At 31.5% G+C, this 22,310-nt stretch overlaps 2 protein-coding genes across 5 annotated transcripts in view; one reads left to right on the top strand and one right to left on the bottom strand.

Annotated features, from left to right (window-relative positions):
* LOC118192339 (uncharacterized) overlaps window positions 1–1,265 on the bottom strand; it is a 55,295-nt gene extending 54,030 nt beyond the window's left edge. For both annotated transcript variants that reach the window (XM_085814712.1, XM_085814713.1), the window contains exons 1-2: window positions 1,116–1,265; window positions 559–687 (exon numbers count right to left, since the gene is read on the bottom strand). In XM_085814712.1, the coding sequence (XP_085670838.1) occupies window positions 559–687; window positions 1,116–1,223 (237 nt within the window). In that variant the 5' untranslated portion in view covers window positions 1,224–1,265. The remainder of the gene's footprint in view (window positions 1–558; window positions 688–1,115) is intronic.
* Window positions 1,266–2,819: 1,554 nt separating this feature from the next.
* LOC118180538 (uncharacterized) lies at window positions 2,820–22,066 on the top strand. Of its 3 annotated transcripts, none has more exons than XM_085814710.1 (2): window positions 2,820–3,437; window positions 21,426–22,066. In XM_085814710.1, exons 1-2 carry the CDS (start codon window positions 2,976–2,978, stop codon window positions 21,486–21,488), a joined length of 525 nt encoding a protein of 174 aa, XP_085670836.1. In that variant the 5' UTR covers window positions 2,820–2,975; the 3' UTR covers window positions 21,489–22,066. The 3 variants fall into 3 exon arrangements, with proteins under 3 accessions (XP_085670836.1, XP_085670837.1, XP_085670835.1); XM_085814711.1 differs by lacking the exon at window positions 21,426–22,066 and adding an exon at window positions 8,715–8,850; XM_085814709.1 differs by lacking the exon at window positions 21,426–22,066 and adding an exon at window positions 18,211–18,525 and having other exon boundaries at window positions 2,828–3,437.
* Window positions 22,067–22,310: the final 244 nt, after the last annotated feature.

Genomic DNA, 22,310 nt, shown 5'->3' with positions numbered 1-22,310 from the left:
ATAGGGTTCCATAACATTCAACTAACTACTCAGGGTACCATAAATGAAACTACAACTTCGCATTAATACAAGGGACACCCTTCAATCTAACCAAAGAACGAGTCATTCATTTTATATATATGTATATACACTCACTCCAAAATGAAATTCTTGTAGGGATAAGAAATGAAATAATAAAGGCATTTATGGCACATATTATAACTTTTAAAAGCTTTAATTGAAGCAGTATTTTAACAAGGAAATTTTCAATCGTTTCTTCATATAAAATACTTTTAAAAAATTATATTTTACATTTTTTACACTGGAAATTGAATTATATGTATTCAATATACATGGGGGAAACAGAGCCAAGATCTTATCAAATAATTTATTTTTCATGATTAGAAGTTAATAAAGAACTTTTCCATACATAGATTTCAATTACTGAAGAAAATATGTCACTGACAAAAGGGGGAAATGTTTAATTCAAAAACAACGAATATGAAATTTAAGGAATTACATTATTGCACAAAAACTAAACTGGCATTTAAAAATAATTAAGCAGTCACTCCAACCTACCTCTTGATATACTACACCTCCGTCGGGAATATCTACATCTTCAGGATATAAAAAAGCATGGCATGTGACACAAAAGGGTTGCCCATAATTAGGTCCATAATACCCACTGCACGCTGAACATAACTTATGCTGGGAGAAGAAAATACAATTAAAATTTAACAACATAAAAATAGTAGGCACTTCAATCAGTATAAATTACTCACAATACAGATTTCTACACATTTTATTGTATTGCATTTACAATAATTATTCATTTTTATCAACTTAAATCAAACACGCAAGTTAGAATATACACTTTAAGCAATTTTTATAGCAGATTCCTTTTCTTGCAATAGAGATACATTTAATATTTACGTACTCATAAACAGTCACTTTTGTCTTCTATATTAATGATTCTGATAAATAAAAATAAAACTCTAATCCGATGCTGAGATTAAAATATAAAACAACACACAAAACTCCAAGAATTGTAATTTTATCATATTGTACAACTAGGGTGTGGTATTACAGCGTTTATAAGTTTAATACAGCGGTAAATTACCATATGTGAGCATTACCTGATAGAAATACCTTCGTAACATTGCTCTGGAGTGATCCTCATTGGCATCTCCATACCACTGACGAGTAGCAGGTAAAGAATTTTTACGCATATGAACAACAGCCATTATAACTTCCCGACATGTTTTCTACCAATGAAAATAAAAAGTATTCTCACGATTCAATTGCCACTCAGATGCAAGTGAAACTTATTATTATTATATGCATGAGAGTATATAGATTCTAAACATTTCCTTTCGAATCTTCTCATGATCTCTTACTTACATTTGTTGAGATAAAATATTAAATAAAAAGAAATTTTGAACTATTCTGAAATAAAAACTAGAAATCAAGGGTATTTAAAGAAATTAGAGTAATTTCTTATAAAATAACAGATAGGCTTCTTTTTCCATGTACTTAAAATCTTTTAAAGGTGTAATTTCTGAAATCAGAATTCTGAAAAGAATTTAATTTTCTTATTTTTTGCATAATATAGACTGCTGGTGGCGTATAATTTGGGATAGCAGTGTCTCGGGCTATGTATGATATATGATGACGTACTTCTTTTAGGGAGACAGCAGTGATACTTTTACCTAAGGCTCCTCTATACTTTTATTTTAGAGGAGCCTTACTTTTACCCTATTAAAGGATTTTTCTCAGTAGCAGATCGGGGAGGAACGAGGAGGCGGTTGGGTTTCAAGAACGTGAGATAGGCATCCACTTGGGCGTCCATATGTTCATACGAAGGAGGTTAGAATAGATTAGAGCTACTAGAGATACTTATAGTAGCCTTAGAATAGATGGAGTAAGCATGACGTCACAAAATTGAAGGCGAAAATATGTCAGAAACGTGACGTCATGACTGATGATCATGGCCTCCTTGGTTCATACCGTCGCCGTTTAAATGGCAATTGAGCATAATCAGGTTGTGAAATAGCTTTGGGTCGCTTTTTTGAAGAGGAAACCGCAAGATCGTATACCGGCAAGGTACGTAATACTGCCGAGATATGTGAAACATGATATCATGAACAGAACTACTAAATTTGTGTCAAACAGTTTCTAATTTCTAGGACTCTTCTCTAGTAACATGACATTCATCTTTGTAATGAGTGCTTTCGTGGTGCAGTAGTCTGAATTGAAAGGAGCTTCAAATTTGCGTGTAGAGTAGCAGTGTTACTTTTCCTAAAGATATATGGCTTAAACAGTTTTAAGTCCCAAACTAAACATATTTATCAGTATTTTTATTTGTTCTGGGATATTTGTAGCAATATATATATATATGTAAATATGATAAGCACATTTAATATTTTAATGTTTATTATACGAATAAGAAATAATATATGAGTATTTTAATCTGAACTGGGATATATTCACATCCATGTTTCAATATTTACATTTTCCGAGCAGAAAACGCTGCAAAATAGTAAGCAGTCCCTTCTAACAAGAGGGATGAGTCCCTTCTAACAAGATAGATAGTATGCGCAGAGATATGAATGTGAATGATTATACTATAAGACTTTTAATACTATAAGAGAACCAAATTAGCAATTAATTACCAAACAAAAATAACCTGTACTCAGTTTCCTTTTTTCCTCGCTGTTATTCCTTACACGATATTTACTTCTGTTGGCTAATAAAATGTCGCCACCAAGGCAGTAGAAAACGACTAGGTGGCGTTGACTAGCCACGAACACTAGCTCTTTTTTTTTTTTTCCCGGATATCCTCGTCAGCCATTAGAGCGGTCCTAGTGATCACGAGGGAAACTAAACTTCATAGCCTCGAACAAGAGTTAAGTTTAGAACGTTTGTTTATCGTATGATTATAACGCGCGTGTCCGAATTAGATGCTACTCTATGCATGGTCATTTTGAAGATTTGAAATGAATAACAGTTTTTCACCAAGATATAACTTTAATAATCCAAGAATAACTTTCCAACAAAGTAACCGTTTTCACTCCCCACATAATCATCGTTTCCAGTCGCCATGCACACCTAATCAAATCGGGTTTGCAAAAAGTCCAAATTACGGTAGTCCAGTCGAACGATGTTCTCCTCGTGGTACGCCACCATTCCATCGCCAGGTTTCACCGTGCACACCTAATCAAATGGGGTTTGCAAGAAGTCCAAATTATAGTAGTCCGGTCGAACGATATTCTCCTCGTTGTACGCCACCTTTTCATCAAAATTCCTCCAAGCCATTCAATCGTTCTTCTAATACTCGCGAGCAAATAAGTAGCGGATCTAATTTATCCTTCAGTCCTGACAGCAACAGTTCCAGTTATTTCGGAGATGTTTCGCGAGGCAGTCCTTATAGTTTGCAATACAAGAATCGAAGGTTTCAGGTACGTTTCAAAATAAGGTACTTTATATAGGTACATTTGGTTTTATATATATGTCTTGACAATGCTTAAGTTATGTCAAAGGTACTGAGTAAAATTACATTCATTCATTTTAATTTCTATCTAAGGAAAATTACCTTCATTGAACTTGACTATAAAAGAGTTTTATGTACTGCAAAATAACAGCCAAATCTTAAGTACTTCATGAAAACAGATTTTCCCCATATTTGCCATACAAAACAAACCTAACACCATGAGGATTTTATTATTATTTTACTATCATTTACGACTAAATTTTAACAGGAACAACAACTTTTAGTCCACATTCTCTGAAGTAGAATTAAAATTGGGACATATCTGAAACAATTTTTATTATTGCATTTTAAGAAACTTTCAGTAAAAGACACAAATTGTAAAAGTGTTATAAAAATGCATATTTTTGTTATTAATTTATTATAGTGTCTCTGGAAATGTTCATGCTTTTAGAAAGGACTTTTATTACCAGTGATTGAATATTTGATACTATTCTGTTTTGAGGACCGTAAAAAAATTGCAGCGAAAATGTATGCGCCAAATCTAGCAAACACACCCATTTAACAGTGCGCCAAATCTAGTGTATGCGCTGATTTCAGATTGCGCAAGTTTATACAGTTCTATTTTTCTTAAGACGCCATTGAAATACTAGTTTAATTTTTAAATCCTTTTTTTGTTATCCTATGGATTTAACAATTTGGGAATTGCCCATGACAAAAAGTCTGCAATAGAATTTTGGGTAAAGTGCAGGATGACCTACTGCTTGATGCGTTTTTAAGAATTGCATATAGTCGGTATCCATGTACACATTGACCTATTTTCACTTAAAAAAAAAAAAATCCCAGAATTGCACAAAAATGGCATTGCGCACACCCTTGACTTTATCTATGTACACATCGACGTATTTTCACTGAAAAAGTAAAAGAAAATTGACAAAAATCTAATTATTTTTACCCTTGTAAAAAGCGGCAAATAAACAAGTGGGCGATTCTGCACCTTTACCAAGAATTTTTTCAAAGAAAAGGCATCATTCATCATAGAAAATTATGTTTGAACAACCAACGAGATGAAATTATGCTTTAGCGATAACTCCGTAGTGATGCAGGCATCTATCTATTCAGTTATGTTTAACAATTTTTATATAAACTATAATAATGATCTGAAATAGTTATTTACTCTTATGCTTCAATTCAGTCATGTTTAGCCTTTTTTATATAAATTATAATATAAAAAAGTATTACATGAATTTAACTTTTCATCTAAATTAAAACATCAATCTTAAATAGTTATTTACTATTATACTTTCTTGCGTTAGGGTTGCCACAATTATTTTTGGCAGCACTGGCATCAACAATAGTTTGGCGTTTTATAAGGGCTCTCAAAACTGAACAGTACCGAATATTTTAACATATATTGCGAAAGCTTCCAATACCAGTACTACGTATGGGTAGTCAACTACAAAGATAAATTTTTCTCATTATGCATTGTCCAACACAGAAAAAAAGAATTACAAATGAAAAACTTTTTACATAATAGCTTCTTAACATGGTTACTACGATCTATAAGAATACTCATATTTGGTTGAGTTTACTTGCTAGCTATATAGACTCGTCACTGATCATCTTATATAAATCACCAGGTACAAATATTACCATACGAAATACATGGTTTAGGTGTTAGAAATACAAGAAGAGACTTTACTAAAATGGATAATTTATATCTCTATATGTAGATATGACTACAGTCAAAAGTCGTTGATCCAGACTCGTCGGGACTTCGGCGATTTCGGATTATAGATAATAAGTTTAAATCTGGTAAGATGGCATGCAGAAATTATAAAAATATGAAACCATAATTTATGAAATAAAGAACAATTATGATCTAAAGGGTATCAAAATTTACAAAAAGAAAAAGCTTAATATTTATTTGTTTACTTTATTAAACATTTCTTTCAATGTAAGTTGTTTAAGTTGCTTCGTTTTATATGATAATACTTTGTCTTTAATTCTATAAACAGGCATAATTTGTTGTTCATTTATTTATTTGTTTACTTTATTAAACATTTCTTTCAATGTAAGTTGTTTAAGTTGCTTCGTTTTATATGATAATACTTTGTCTTTAATTCTATAAACAGGCATAATTTCTTGTTCAGTTACAAAGTTCCGCTGTTCAAGTCCTATAATTATGTTGAGAATACCGACTAATTTGTCAATCGAAATTTTTTCGTTTTCAATAACCTCTGTGTCACTTTCTTCACTATCGGAAGCGAATTATAATCACGAGGAACTTGATTTAAATCATATCAAAGACGGAGTACATCGAGATGAAATACTACATTTAGTAAGTAATTATAAGCCAAATAAAATAAAAACATCTGCCCTGAAGATAAGGATAGTGCTGACAGATCAACTTCCAATTAATTGCGCGCCGCGGCGTGAAATTGATAAACAGATTTCGGATTTCGAAACATATTTTCGCTTTGTAGATCCTTTGCATATTAGTAAATATATATCAGAAATTCTATTTTACATAATCGAAAGTTCAAGCTTACTTTTATAAAATTGCTCTAACAGTCTGCAAAAAATAATAAGCCGGATCCAATTCCAAGATTAAGGAACAACACAATCTGCAACATTAACTGAATTAGATAATTTTAGCTTAGCTTATGCCATCCGTTACACATTAAATGCGCATGCGCACATGCATATTCACAGCCGTAAAGGTCTTACGCGCACTCGTAATTGCCTATGCGCACTCGTAATGCCTATGTGAACGCGACAAAGTTTGTAGCTTTGAGGTCCAGATTATAGATCATTCCGGATTATGGGTGTCCGATATAACGACTTTTGACTGTACTAAATGTTCAGAATGCAAAACTTTGGGGGAGGGGAAATGGAAGCTTTAGCTAAAAAAATACTTGCAAAAGCTCTTTTTAAAACTTTGGAGCACTTCCATACAGAACTCGTACTCTTCCATACTCTCAGAATGGGAATAATAAAAGATTTGTTATTTCGTGATCATGTTTGCTGTATGTAGCAAACGTTCTAGTGGCTGTGTGCTGAATTTTGACATAGAATTTTTATTTAGGGCTTAGCCTTTATTTAATTTCCAGTAATGAACAGGTAGGATTGAGGTTAGAATGAGAATGTACAGCTACCAAAAAAACAATGGGTAAAGTGCAGAATCGCCCACTTATTTGTTTTTCGTTTTTTACAAGACTAAGAAGAATTGGATTTTTGTCAATTTTCTTTGACTTTTTAAGTGAAAATAGGTTGATGTGCACATGGATACAGTGTTAGTGCAATTCTTAGAAACGTGCCAAGCAGTGGGTGACTGCACTTTTCCGAAGAACAACATTATATTGTGATTGGAAACCATATTAATCCAACAAATATTACATGTACACTTGCAAAAAAAAAAAAGAGGGGGACAGTTCTATATCTCCAATTCTACTGGACCGGTTGTCGAAATTAAATTTGCGTTTTCCATGTCTTGGAAGCGTGACATCCATTAGATATTTTGACACAAAATCTGACTTTTTTTTTTTTTTTTTTGTTGCGTTTTTCATGTTTCAGAAGCGTGACTTTGCATATACTATATTAGATTTGTATATAGCATTGTTCTAACATAGGTATTTTGACACAAAATTGAACTTTTTCTTAACTAATATATTAATTTTTTTCCATATTTCGATTTTACGACTCAAATTATGCTAGAGTGCCAAGTTTTGTAAAAATCACAAAGTACTTTTCAAAGAATTAGCTCCATGTTATTATCCTATGTTAATTGAATTTGGTACATATTTATTAATCTCTTTTTTTATTAAACTAATTTGATTCTTCCTTTCACATTCTATGTTTATTTTTAAATAATTTTTATAAATTTTTTGAAAAACATTTTGATTAATAACTTATAAATTTGTTGCCACCATCTTAAAGTAGATGTATTTCTAAGCATACCTGCAGTTTTTTATTCAAAATTTCCTAAGATATACGTGAATTAACATATTGGCGTGTTTTGAAATTTGGCATATTCGTTTTAAGCGATACTAAAGTATGAAAAATGACCTTTTTCCCCACTCATGTGCATTGAAAAAAGGAAAACAGGTTCTATAAATTAAGAAGTTTGCAAAGTGAATTATTCTTGGCACAATCTGAAAAAAATGCGCCAAGTTAATTATTAAATTTCTCACCAAAAATTGCAAAATTTAATATGTAGGCATAATTTGAGTGGCAGAATCGAAATATGGAAAAAAATTTATATGTTATTTATTTTAGAAAAAGTGTGATTTTGTGTCAAAATACCTATGTTAGACCAATGCTATATATAACTCTAACATATATCCTAACTCGCGCTTCAAGAGATGGAAAACGTAATTTTGACAATCGCTCCAATAGAATGGAAGATGTAGAACTGTCCCAAGACCCTCCTTTTTTTTGGTGCAAGGTGTACCAAACTGCAAAATATACAACAACTTTCTAGGTCCTATATAGACACATTCCATCAATTAAACCATTAAATATTAAATGACAAATCTCACTTTGTTGTCACTTGCTTAAAACTCTGTTTCCACATTAAACAAAACTTATTGCTTTCTAAATGTTGTTAGAATAGAATTTTTTCATTGTATAATTTCATCTCTGACTATTCATAACATATAGTTTTTTAAAATGGTGCCTTTCTCGTGGTCAAACACGGAGAAAATGTTCTCACAACAAGCTATTATTCTTGAACCACATGAAAAATAGCAATACATCACAGGTTCCACTTTTTCATATGCTGCAACCCTAAAAAAATTTTTAATATGTTATTGTACTCTCACACATTCTATCACAGTTTAATTCTAAAAGAAAGAAAAGAAGAAGAAAACAAGGTTGCAATATCAAATTAATAATAAACAAAAATAACACATAGACACAAGAAAATAGTACAAAAATTAACATGAATATTGATCCAAGTATTGCTAACGTGAATACCGTGCCAAGTATTACTTTCAGACTGTATTTCAAAAGCTTGATTTGTGTGCAGTTCTAAAAGATCTTTCTTCAGTTCAACGTGTGATATATTATTTATACTGAAAAGTATGGGTTATTAACTCATAAAATGAGTTTGATGTTTCCATATGATCCACAATTTAATTACATACACATCACACAGTGATATTAAAAATATGCATGTCAAATTTTTTATGTGCTTGTGCACCAATGTTGTGCAATAACTTTTAAACAATTACTTCATTTATTTTAGACAAAACGTCCCCTAGAATGTTACCTCATGGTGCCAAGGGTGTGAGCACTCCTGGTTGGGAACCCTTGCAGTCAGAGACGGATTTACATATAAGCTACACAAGCTATAGCTTAGGGGCCCCCCAAAAAATTAAATGGTAGGTAAATAGTATTAAAACATATAACAAACTTCTTAAGGGCTCCATATCTCAAATAGCTTAGGGCCTTATCAAGTCTAAATCTGGCTCTGCTTGCAGTACATAAATAAATACAAAGAAATCAGGGAAAGTGAAGAATCGCCCACTTCTTGGCACGTGTTTCAAAACCACCAACTTGAAAATAACAAGAATTGCACAAACTTGGCATTGTGCACTTCCTTGTTTTTGTCCATGTACACATTGATATGCGCCAAATAATTGGGCGATTCTGTACTTCACCCGAAATCATACATGCTTGCTTTTATTGCATTATCAGATTATTGTATTAAATTATAGAAAAATATCAGAGAAACTGCACTGATGTGGTCTTGAAAGAGACCTATCATATTCATTCCTCGATGGTTGTCATTGTATTGCAAATATGTTAGAAAAAGCAGTTTGAATGATCTTATTTGGCATCTGTCATGTGAAGTATTTGTCAGTAGTCATAATTTTACTATTATAATCAAATATAAAACGACATTCATAGCCATTCCTATTTTTCATTCACACAAACTCTGTCCTGATATCTCTTAAACATGACAGAAATTTGTACCCATTTTTCTCAGATCACAATTCAGTAGCATAGTAGATATTGCTTCACTCTTATTTTGAAATTTCTTTTTTTGGTTAAGATGATTCCTTTGACATTTTATAGTACTTAAATATTATCCCATTGACCATGAAAATTGGTTACCACTGAACCAGTAAAGTTAACAAAGGTTGTACAAAGTTTTCCCAGTAGTTTGTGTGAAATTTTGAAGGAATTGATGTTTCTATTTAATAAACAATCAGTATTTCACCCGTTTTCTTTTTACACTTCATAAAAGGCTTTTGTTACTAATTTGTTAGGTCCTTTGCTTTTATCGAAAGATTTATTTAGAACGCTATGAATACAAACTTTCTACAGGTTATTGTTGCAATCTGTTACTATTTTAACAGTCATATTCAGCTGATAGTATTTTGTTCATACACATTTATTTATTTTTATGGCAGAATTCCATAATTTTGAAAATAATCCTGCCATCCAGATGGAAAAATGGTTAGTGACTCTTAACTGACATACCATAGGGTCATAGCAAGTGATGGTAGCCGCTTATTAGGTACCTCCATAATAAAATGACCATCACTTCTGGCCTTAATATTGCCAAAGCCTGGTGCTTCCCATCCCCCCCCCCAAAAAAAAATTGTGTTCTGCTAAAGGCACATTCCAAATCCCCTCTTCCAAAATGCAAGAAAATAAGTGCAGAAATAATCATCAATTTATATCCTTGTTCATAAAAACAAAAGATGGCTTGTCAAGAATTAATCGAGATTACATCAAGCAAAAGTGCACATTATGAGTGTGTTGTTATATAGCACTTATTCATAACTGGTGCAACATGGTGCTGCTTAGCGGCCATTTCATCATTGACAAGTTACAGCATAAGAACCTATTTTATCGTCTGATTGTTAGCACAAGTAGGATCAATAAAATTCATCTGATGGTTTTCTGTCAGGTGGCATACTCATTAACAAAAGCAAATACAGGGTATACTATTAACAAAAGCAAATACAGGGTATACCTATAACAAAAGCAAATACAAGATATACTTAGGTAACAAAAGCAGATACAGGGTATCTAATAGTAGAATGTGTATTTTGGTCACAGGGGAAAAAAAGATTAAAGTCTTTATTAATGACTGTGGGAAACATTCCTTTATCAGTAGCAACCAATTTCAAATAATTCGAGTTCGTAAGAGAGCAAAGATTCTAAACACTTTAAGAGCAGAATATTCATAAGAGAAAAAAGAAGCCACTTAGAGTAGACTGAAGGGTACCCCTTGTATTATCGCGAAGTTGTTGTTTCATTTATGGTAACCTGAGTAGTTGAATGTTCCGTAAATATACTTTTACCTAGAACTGGGTGCTCCTTTGACTTTTTAAATGAACATATATCGATGTGTACATGGACAAAGTCAAAGGAGTGCGTAATGCTAAGTTTGTGCAATTATCTGGTTTTTTAAAAGTTAAAATAGGTCAACATGTAAATGGGTGTGCGCAAAACTCGGTATCCATGTACCACTAAAAATCGCCAATTTTTGGTACCTGTAAATGTACTTTTACCAAGAAGCCTTTTTTGTAGCAGGATGATATGATTCAGCATAGGATGGCAAACAGACAGACAATGTTTTATGAGCTGAATTCAGTCATTGCAAATAATTAAATATTAGGAAGGGCAATATCAGATTTAATTCAACTAGATGGCTGGATCAAATGAATTTAAAACAGATAAAATCTTGGATAAACCATGTTTGTCACTGTGAAAAAGTGTGTGTGTCATCAATATATCAAATCTAAAACCTAGAAGATAATCTGTCAAATAATTTTTTACTTCAAAATAGGTCATGTAAATGTCAACAAGTATTCTACCAAAGGTATTACCTACATCTTCAGTATGGCGATAGTAATTATTTTGCAAAATGAAGTGGGTCTTGTTTAAAAAAATGAGAAAAATTAAATCATGAATTTGACTGTGTGTGAAATAAAATTCTCAAAGTCTGGTATAAAAGCACTTTAATGGTCCTTCAACTGGAACATTAACAAACAGTGAATTAACATCAAATGGATCTATTTCATTAGCTGCTGAATACTGGTAATTCATATGAACCCAAGTTGAAAGAGCTGGTTGCATCTTTAGTTTTTATCATTTTACCGATATGTAACGATTTACTAACCAATTACCTCACTAGTATTCTCGCACAAAGTCAAATAACTTAACCTAATTTAGTGACACATGCAAAGCTCATGAAAAGTTTAAATAAAATCAGTTATCACTGTCATTCAGCAGGCTTAAAGAAGTTTGATAAAAGTCGAGTCATGATGGCCACATTACTAATGCCTGCAAAAAGTGATCAAGTCTGAGAGTGGTATATTAAAATGAAGAAAAACATTACATTATGTTTGGGCCAATAGAAGGGTATACTTGCAGACCTGCCAACCCAAATGGTTTCACAAGCCCCTTCGATGATGAGAAATGTTACAGCAGGCTACATTTTAGGTAAACATACTTTTAAAAAATACAGTACAAAATGAATAAAACTTTACTGCTGTACTATGATTCAAATATGATAAATTTTTTAGCCTTAATTAATGAGGTATTTGTTTATCCTTTCTTTCGCTCACTTTTTGTAAATCTATTTATGTTTGACTTTGCATACCTTAGCTGATTTTCTAAATTGGCATCAGTTAATGAAGCATCTGATGAACTCTTCGTAAATTTCATCTTCGAAAATAATGTTTTACAAACATGTGAATCCAGAAGCATGGAATATCTCTCGAATGTAATCATAAGTATTGTAAAAATCAATTTTTAATGTGAACACAAAAATTTGTTTCATTTCATTATTGCACTGTAGCAATTTTCCAGATTTTTCAGGAACAGTATTCATATCAACATGAAATGGACATCAAAATATTTAAAACATTATATCATATTTTGCTAATTCTTTAAAAAGTTTATCAAATGCAATTATAAGTTTATTTATTTCATGACCATATTTCAAGAAATTATTAGGTTTGCTTTTTTGAAAGTTATTTAAAAGCGGAAAATTCTGAATGTTATTATTTCTAAGTTGGCACTCAAATAACAATAACTTATTACAAGATTTGATGAAATTACAAGCATCAATTATTAAATTATCTTGCCCTTGCAAGTCCTTATTTAGCTAATTAAGTTCTTTCGTTATATATATTACAAATCAAAGATCTAACATCTAGTCATCATTGGTTAAATTCAGGAAAGGTTCTTGCAATCTCGTTCATAAACATATCTATTTCCTCCCATTCATTAAAAAATCTTTTTAAGCATTTTCTATGACTTAGCCATCTAACATTGGTAAAATATACAACATCACCATATTCAGAAGATAATTTGCTAAGGAATTCTTTGAATTGCCAATGCAGAAGAGCATGTGAATAACAACTTTCATAATATGATTCATGGATAATACTGAAGCATATAAATTTCTTTGATGTATCAAACAGTGAGTAATAAAAATATCATTGGTATGAATGCCTCTGCAATCTAGCATAAGTAATTTTATAGCTCCTTTATTTTAAAAAGCAGATGCTCCATCTGTTGTTAATCCTGAAAGAGCCTCAAAATGTAAACTATTTTCAGTTAAACACTTTTCTGTTACCTGGAAAACATCTTCTCCTGTAGTTATGTGTGCTTTTTTTAAATTTTATATTAAAAGGTTTAACATTTCTGTCACTTGGAATGAATTATTCACACCACAAATAAATATCACAAGTTGGGATGTGTCTGAAATATCTGTACTTTCGTCAAATGCCAAGGGATATGATTTGAACTGGCTAATTTTATCTTGCAAGCTACTACGATTTCAGCTGATATGTAATCTGTGTGACGATATATACAGTCAAAAGTCGTTAATCCGGACTCGTCGGGACTTCGGCGATTCCGGATTATAGATCATCAGTTTAAATCTGGTAAGATGGCATGCAGAAATTACAAAATTAAAAATATGAAACCGTAATTTATGAAATAAAGAACAATTATGATCTAAAGGGTATCAAAATTTACAAAAAGAAAAAGCTTAATATTTATTTGTTTACTTTATTAAACATTTCCTTCAATGTAAGTTGCTTCGTTTCATGTGATAATACTTTCTCTTTAATTCTATTAAACAGACATAATTTCTTGTTTAGTTACAAAGTTCCGCTGTTCAAGTCCTATAATTGCTGTGTTGAGAATACCGACTAATTTGTCAATCGAAATGTTTTCGTAATTATAAACCAAATAAAATAAAAACATCTGAAGATAAGGATAGTGCTGACAGATCAACTTCCAATCGGCAGCGTGAAATTGATAAACAGATTTCGGATTTCAAAACATACTTTCGCTTTGTAGATACAAATTACATATTAGTAAATATATATCGGAAATTCTATTTGACATAATCTTTCTAATCTATCATAATCTAATAATGACGTTTCTGCCCCCCCCCCTCTGCCGCAGAGCAGCGTGAAATTGATAAACAGATTTCGGATTTCGAAACATACTTTCGCTTTGTAGTAAATATATATCGGAAATTCTATTTGACATAATCGAAAGTTCAAGCTTACTTTTATAAAACTGCTCTAACAGTCTGCAAAAAATAATAAGCCGGATCCAATTCGAAGATTAAGGAACAACGCAATCTGCAACATTAACTGAATTAGATAACTTTAGCTTAGCGTATAACTCCGTTACACATTAAACGCGCATGCGCACAAACATATTCGCAGCTGTAAGGGTCTTATGCGCTCTCGTAAACGCCTGTGCGCATGCGTGAAAGCGACGCATGCGCAGAAAGTTTGTAGCTTTGAGGTCCGGATTATAGATCATTCCGGATTATGGGTGTCCGAATTAACGACTTTTGACTGTAGTTTGCAGTGAAAGACTGTTACTTGAAAATAATTTGCTTTTATTGGGCAAAACATCTTTTATAACTGCTTCCAAACAATCCAAAAGTGTTTTCATTTTCTATGCAATCAACATGGCAATAAGTTGCTTTCACAGTGGTGGATTGTTGTTGTAATAAACAGTCATTCAATTGCCTAATCAAACATTGTTTGCTGAGTTTTCAGATGTGATTTAAACGCAGGTAATTTATCCCATTAACTAAATAAGAATACAGATATTTAGTGAGTATGATTGTACTGGTGCGAAGTTTTCTTCGAGTGGAGCACTGGATTACTTTTTAGCTGTATAACATTTTATAAATCTACAAATCACTTTACTTGTAATTAATTTACAATTAAAATTCACATTGTATTTCTTTCACAAATACAGATAATTTTCAATTGAAAGATTCAAGCATAAAAAGCTTCTGCAATCATGTTGTAAAGCTACATTACATACTTTGCATCTATAAACAGTCTAGCTATAGCATTCTGTACAAAAGTCTTCTGTTATCTTCAGACTTTACGATAAAATGTCTACCATTTTCATGCAATGACTTTTGATTGCTGAATTTATTAGGTCTTGCTGTTGCTGATGTGTTTCTGGCTAACTCTACACTGTCAACAGTTTGCAAAAGGAATAATGCAATCTCACATCTGTAATCTAAAAGAGACTTTGTATTTCCAGTTGTAGAAGGTCGTGATATTTTCCATGCATTTGTCAAGGATACATGAATGTAATTAGTAAATACTAACCACCACCATTTTTTGCCTGGAACTCTTATTCTGTAATTGGCTACTAAATTGTTGCATAAATCCACGCCTCTCATTTTGTCATTGTACTGTTCAATAAGATGAGGCTGAGATAAAAAAAAACTTTGTGTTCTTGAATAACAGGTAACACATTTTACAGGTTGAATTTTTCAAAAGTTGAACCAACAGGTAATGTTGCTTTTTAATGTAAGGTACCTTGTCTTAGGCATTTATAAAGCTAATGATCAACTAGAACATCTAAAGGCATGAGTAAAAAAGGCAGAATACCCTTTTCCTGCTAACATAATACAAGCACAACACCTGTTTTCCCTTTCATCCCCACACAAATAGCCAATTGATGGAATGTTAAGTTAACCAAACATAGATCACCTCTAAAGATGTCTATTTTTTCATTTAAATCATTTTGGCAAAAATACCTGATCTAAAATTTTTCTTCAAGTACGAAAGTAATTATTTTAAACAAAATTATTGTTGAAGATAAATATTTTTTTACATAAATAATCTTCATAATATTCCTTACACAAAATCATCAGCTAATATAAAATATCTGCCATAGTTATGTTTTTATATGCATTTATTTCAACCGCGCAATAGCAGCGACGGGTAAAACATTATACTTCTTACTGAAACTTACATAGTACAGTCAAAAGTCGTTAATCCGGACTCGTCGGGACTTCGGCGATTCCGGATTATCGATTTTTCCGGATTATAGATCATCAGTTTAAATCGCGTAAGATGGCATGCAGAAATTCTAAAATTAAAAATATGAAACCGTAATTTATGAAATAAAGAACAATTATGATCTAAAGGGTATCAAAATTTACAAAAATGCTTAATATTTATTTGTTTACTTTATTAAACATTTCTTTCAATATAAGTTGTTTAAGTTGCTTCGTTTTATGTGATAATACTTTCTCTTTAATTCTATAAATAGACATAATTTTTTGTTCAGTTACAAAGATTCGCTGTTCAAGTCCCGTTAATTGCTGTGCCAAGAATACCGACTAACTTGTCAATCGAAATTTTTTCGTTGTCACTAACCTCTCTGTCACATTCTTGATATCTTTATCCATTTTTTTTGCAGCAATTCCACTTTTTGTTTGATGGACATCGAAACATACTTTCGTTTTGTACGATCCTTTGGGAGCTCCAGATTCGGAAATTCTATTTGAAATAATCGAAAGTTCAAGTTTACTTTTATAGTATTGCTCTTACAGTCTGCAAAAAATAATAAGCCGGATCCAATTCGAAAATTAAGGAACAACGCAATCATCAACATTAACTGAAATAGATAATTAGATAATTTTAGCTTATACCGTCTGTTATACATAAAACGCGCACACGAAAACGTATTCTGCGCTTGCGCACACGCAAATGCGCAGTCGTAAGAGGTCTTACGCGCACGCGTAAATGCCTATGCGCATGTGTCAACGCGGCGCATGCGCAGAAAGTTTTTAGCTTTGAGGTCCGGATTATGGGTGTCCGAATTAATGACTTTTGACTGTATATTTTGTCTTGTGGTGCCTTTTAGTGCTATGTTCTTTAAATAAGCGACTATCTTTCTACCAGTTAATTAATTTTGAATTCTGCATTGTGAAAGAATAAATTTTCCCCCAACAATCATTAAATTTCCTGCTTACATCAACAACTTTTCTTAGAAATCATTCATTCAGTTCAAAGCCCTGGTAAAAATACCAATTTAATGCAAATAGTGATCATTTGACACTTGAAAATTTATAACTTTTATGAATTTAATATTTTATTAATTTCTTACTATGTTTAAAATTACTTGCAATAGTAAACATATACTTAAATAAATTTCAGACTTTCTGTCTTCAGATGTGACTTTTATTCAACTATCAGCACCATGTACAAAAAACCCGACCTTCGACACTGGCTCGACAACTATTTCACGCATGGGCAGAAAGATATTAAAGCTGGATCTACTTCGACACCAGTTTGACAGCTATTTTGCACTTGCTCAAAAAGGTATTGAGGCTGAATGGATGCCTAGCAAAATAAACTTCGAGTATATTTTCCCCTGCTCCGTCTAATGAAACCACTCCTGCTTTAGCGAAGATTTTTTTTTAACATACAGGTTCTTTGACAGATTTTCGTTTGAAATAATAACTGTTCGTGCAGTGATAACAAAATTATGATAGACCCAAGCGTGTGTAGACTAGTGTCTCGAGTTAGTCTGACATCCAGTTTCTGTATACAATTAAGATTAGATCTTGGCAAAATTATCACTTACTGCTGCAATTTCTTTTACATTTTTATGAGATTTTTTATCATTATTTCAAATTTTCATTTATTTAAGATTTTTTTGTGTACATGCAACAAAAAACAAAAATTTCAATGGAAATATAAAATTGCGTGGTGGGCCTCACAATTTAATGTAGCTTTTGTGCACCCGATAAACGTTCATTATCCATTATCGCCGTTTTAAATAAATCAAAAAATGATAACCATTCTTCAGCACTGCCTCTAAAAACCACATGATGTTCCACATGCAATGCTCATTTTAGACAGGTCTGGGAGTATGCAGATTCTCTGCCTTGAGGAATGCAAAAAGACACTTCACCCATTCTTTTTAAAAAAATCATGTAAACAAGCGAAATAAGCTAGGCCATTATAACTTAAAGTGCATATACAGCATGAGTAAAGGTTAGCCTTCAATCTATATTTTCATTCCAAGCACATGGCCTAATTTTGTATATGTTCAAATATGAAACTTGGTTCCATCACAAGTTCAAAACAAAGGTTGCATACGCAAAGCTAATAGAAAGGAATATATATGCTCAATTTAGCACTAACATTACTTAGTAAAATAAGTAAAAAAACATTACACAGTATTTCATTTGATAGTCTCCTGGCAGTAAATGAGGAGGTACTAAAAAGGAAGTGGGAACTGATTATAAGCATAAATTTTAATATAATGACAGTAATGGTAATATTCATGTTTCACAAAATAAATATTTTGTAAGTTCTAAGGAAAAAAGTAAGACAAATCTTAATTTCATTCTTTCTTGCAGTCTATGATTATTGAATTATATGCACATATAAATATGCTAATATCTTGTTTTATTTTTCTGTCAATAGAATAAAAAACATTTTGAAAGTCCAAACTCCAGTGATTCTAATCCAGGACATACTCCAGATATAAGACAATACATAAACCCTTCGATGTTAGAAGATCCATGGAAAGATTTGATGGCAGAAATAGAGGGAGGGAAATGCCCTGATAAGAGATAATGTATCTTTTTGTAAACAGAATGTTTTTACATAATACAATGTAAAGAATTTTATTTTTTATAGTACAAAAGTTTTTAACTACGTGTTTTTAAAGACTTATAAGGTGCATATTGCTGTACTTGTACAATGTACCCTGTAAATAAAATTTTAGCATCACTCTGATACGTTTTAGTTTTAATCAACACTAAGATATTCAGGCAAATCAAAACATTGGTTTTTGCATTGTCATAAGAGTAACTTTTATATGTTAAAATATGCAGTGAAGTGTAAAAGTAATATTTTTATTCATGTGTATTTTATTCATGAGGTAAGTTGTTATCTGATATGCAAATTCTGATAAGGACTGAACAATGCAAATGTGGCAGCTGATCATAATTAATTTTAACAGGATGTGAGAAAAATTCTTAATGAATTAAATTTTGTATGATCAAATTTAATGCAATTCTATTGTAAAGTCCAACATTAACATCTTGAGATCACTTTTTTATCTTTCATGCATAGAGAGAGGAAAATATGTTGAGGCAATCTCATAGCATTTAAGATACAAGGAAATTTTAAATAATTTTTACATTGTTTGATATTTTTGAGTGATTTATAAAATAATAATTATTATTAAATGTAACTGGTTTTTACATTAAATTAGTATTTAATAAATTTCTGTACACAGATTTTTATTTAAGCTGATGAAGAAACTTCGTTGTTATGGAAAACTTAAATCATTTTACATATGACAGAATTTGTTAAATAAATTTAAAAGTGTATTATTCCATGTTTTATATGCAGGAACAACTCTAAACTTTTTCTTTAATTCACTCGCATGAAAACTGTTAAATTTTTTCTCATTAGGAGACATTTATTGGATCATAAAAATTCTGCAATTTTTTAAATTCAAGCATATTTTCTTCTAATTATTTTGTTACTACCAACAGAGTGATGTTGATCGAAGTGGATGTTTTAATGTAATTCTAGTGCATATTCTGGCATAATTTATGTTCCAGTAATAAGTTAGTCCAATATTTAGATTGAAGAATTCAAAAGTTCAATTCTGTCATTATTATGCTCCTTTATTTTAAAAAATGCTAGTCAGGCTGCTCCTAAAATTGTGCTATATATGGAAAAAATGCTGTTTTAGATGACACAGTTTGAAGATTGTTTAAAAACTTACAAGTGCGAAAATTTCATGTTTCGAGATAATTCCTGCTTTAGACTCTGAATGAGGATCAGTTAAAAGAGACTATCGCTGGAAATCTGAGTCATAGAGTTAATTATCACACTGAATAAATATTCCAAAAAGTGTATAGTGTCTGATCATTCGAAGAAGAATGGGTATGTAAGTTTCTACAATGCATGATTACTCCATAGTTTACATGAATATACTTGCTTGAGGTTTGGCACGATTCTTTATCGAGGAAAAAAATAAACTAATTAAAAATTTTTTAAATGGCTCATTACTAGAGATGCAAAGTAAATATTACACAATAACGTTACAAGAACAAGGGCTAAGCCAAAAAAACCTCCTTTAGCGACATTGAGGTAGGGACTGCATCTACCAAAAAAAAGCAGTGCTTTGTGTACTGTAGGCGTACAAAAGAATTATATGTTAGAAATAAGACAATAAATTCAAAAAATACAGTTCTTGAATAGAATTTTTTAAAGCAGAAATTGATGTAAAGCATCCAAAACTGATCAACTGTGAAAGTATTGTCTTCCATCATTAATGCTCAGCCCCACATTTCGTTGAATATCTAACAAAAACTTAGATATTTTATATCATGTCTTATATTCATTATATCTTGTCCTCTTGGATTTTCATATTTTCCGGTCACTTGAAAATTCTTCGATTGGCCTGGAGTTTACTTTATTGGGATCTATTAAACAGCTTGTCAGTTACCTTCTTTAGAAATAAACCTAATGATTTTTTAAAAAAGGATTTTTCCAGCAGTCTGAAAGATGACAAGAAGTCATAGAATGAAAAGGGCTTGTGTGACTTAATGTTTCTTATGTTTTGTATTACTTCATTTGTATTTATAATTAAAAAAAACACAGAATCTGTTTTGGATGACCCAATATTAATGCTGTGTGGATTGAAATCCAGGAACTACTAATTTTAAATTTGAAAATTTTGTGAAATTCCATTGGAAATTTCCTCCTTTGAGACCACTTTTTTTATTCTTAAAAAATAAGTTGTGAAAAAGTAAATAGTCTAATTTACTAATAAACTTCAAACAAATGGTACTTCCGTGATAATTATAGTATGTCACGAATATAAACTTAGGCAGTCTTTGATATTGGTTGAAGGACTGTAACTGAGCTGTAAAGGCAGATTGATTCTATTATGCATTTGAATATGCAATAATTTTTACTTGATGTTTTACACACAAGATCATGAAAAGGTTGTGTTTCTTCTTAAAATAGTTTTTATTATTGGTATTACTATTATTTTTCCCTTTAGTTATTTTAAAAATTATTTAAGATAATATTCTGTTGTTGGACAGAAGGTGAATTACCAAATACAGGATGTCCAGAATTAAAAAACTCTATTTCAAAAACAGGCAAAACCAGTCAGCCGAAACTTAATAAAGGTATGAGAATGTCTTTCAGCTTCAACTGCCCAAGGGCACTGCATTAATGAATTACACATTTAGCCTCAACTTTATAATAATTTTTTCAAATTTTATTATGACAAAACATTTTTCACATCAGTTTCAGGTACCATCTAAAGTCACAAGATGGCATATTCCACAGTTGACCGAAGTGTGTGCTGGGAAATGTTGAGCATGTGGTGTGAAATGCTAGCTTTAACATGTTCACGCCAGGGCCAATTTTTATATTCTTCGCCATGAGATGGCACTCGAATTTTTGCCGCGTTTTAGCTGGCGGCGCACGATTATTACCTTTCAAACCTGTATACGAGTTGTACGTTTGCTAATAGTTATTAATTATAATTGTTATTAAAAAAGTTTTTATTAAATTTTAAAGTTTATTCATTTATTAATTTTAAAGTTTTTATTATTATTTTATGAAATAAATAAATGTTAATTTTTCATTATTTTAATTTTCAGCGTCTAATAACACAATCGAATGCGTACCACCAGTGGTACGTGCCACCTGATGAGACAGACTAGTGTGGGCCACCGGTGGTGCGCAACGCCCGATAAAACAGACTAGTTTCTTTCTCAGTCTACAGAAGAAATAGTACTGACCACTGAAGCATATCCAATAATTGACAAAGAAAAACTTGAAACTGAACTAAAAGTATTCTATTGTAGGTCTGATACCCATAAATATTGCAAATTAATTGAGCTACTGAAATTTACTTTCGAAAATAATCTAGATGATGTTCTTAGTGAAATTATGAAACTGATAAAAATTCTCTTGAAAGTTCCCATGCCTACATCAGAAAGAAGCAGAATGCTGTTTTTCAACATTGAAAAGAATGAAAACTTTTCTAAGAAGCACTAGAAATTTGGAAAGACTAAATGCGCTTGCATTGCTTTCAATAAAGAAAAATTTCCTTAGTTGTCATCCAGAGATCAAGGAGAAAATTTTTTATCTTTTCGCACAAATTAAAACAAGAATCGATTTCATTTTTAAATAAATAGATACAGATTGAACTGTAACAGTTTAGGTTAAAGTAATTAAGAAATGTTTAATTTTTTCTCGTAAGCTTTTATGATGTTCCTAAATAAAAATTTTATTTTTATACACGTTTGTTTCCTTCTACACAATTTTAAAACAAAAGTTAAATTTTTTTGGAACAGCACCCCCACTAATTTTAGTTACAAGCCATCACTGTAAGCATGTCATTGGACCCGTAGACTGTCAATGATGTACAGGTGTAAAATAAATGATGCACAAAATCCACATCATACCATCACTTTTGATGAGTGCAACATAACCTCTAAGATAGGGTGTGGATATTCTGGTTCCTAAATTCGGCAGTTGTG

Source organism: Stegodyphus dumicola, chromosome 4 (genome assembly GCF_044657685.1).
Source record: "Stegodyphus dumicola isolate Sdum_Otavi_A_Nest chromosome 4, ASM4465768v1".
NCBI lineage: Eukaryota > Metazoa > Arthropoda > Arachnida > Araneae > Eresidae > Stegodyphus > Stegodyphus dumicola.
This window is presented reverse-complemented; position numbering and strand designations above follow the sequence as displayed.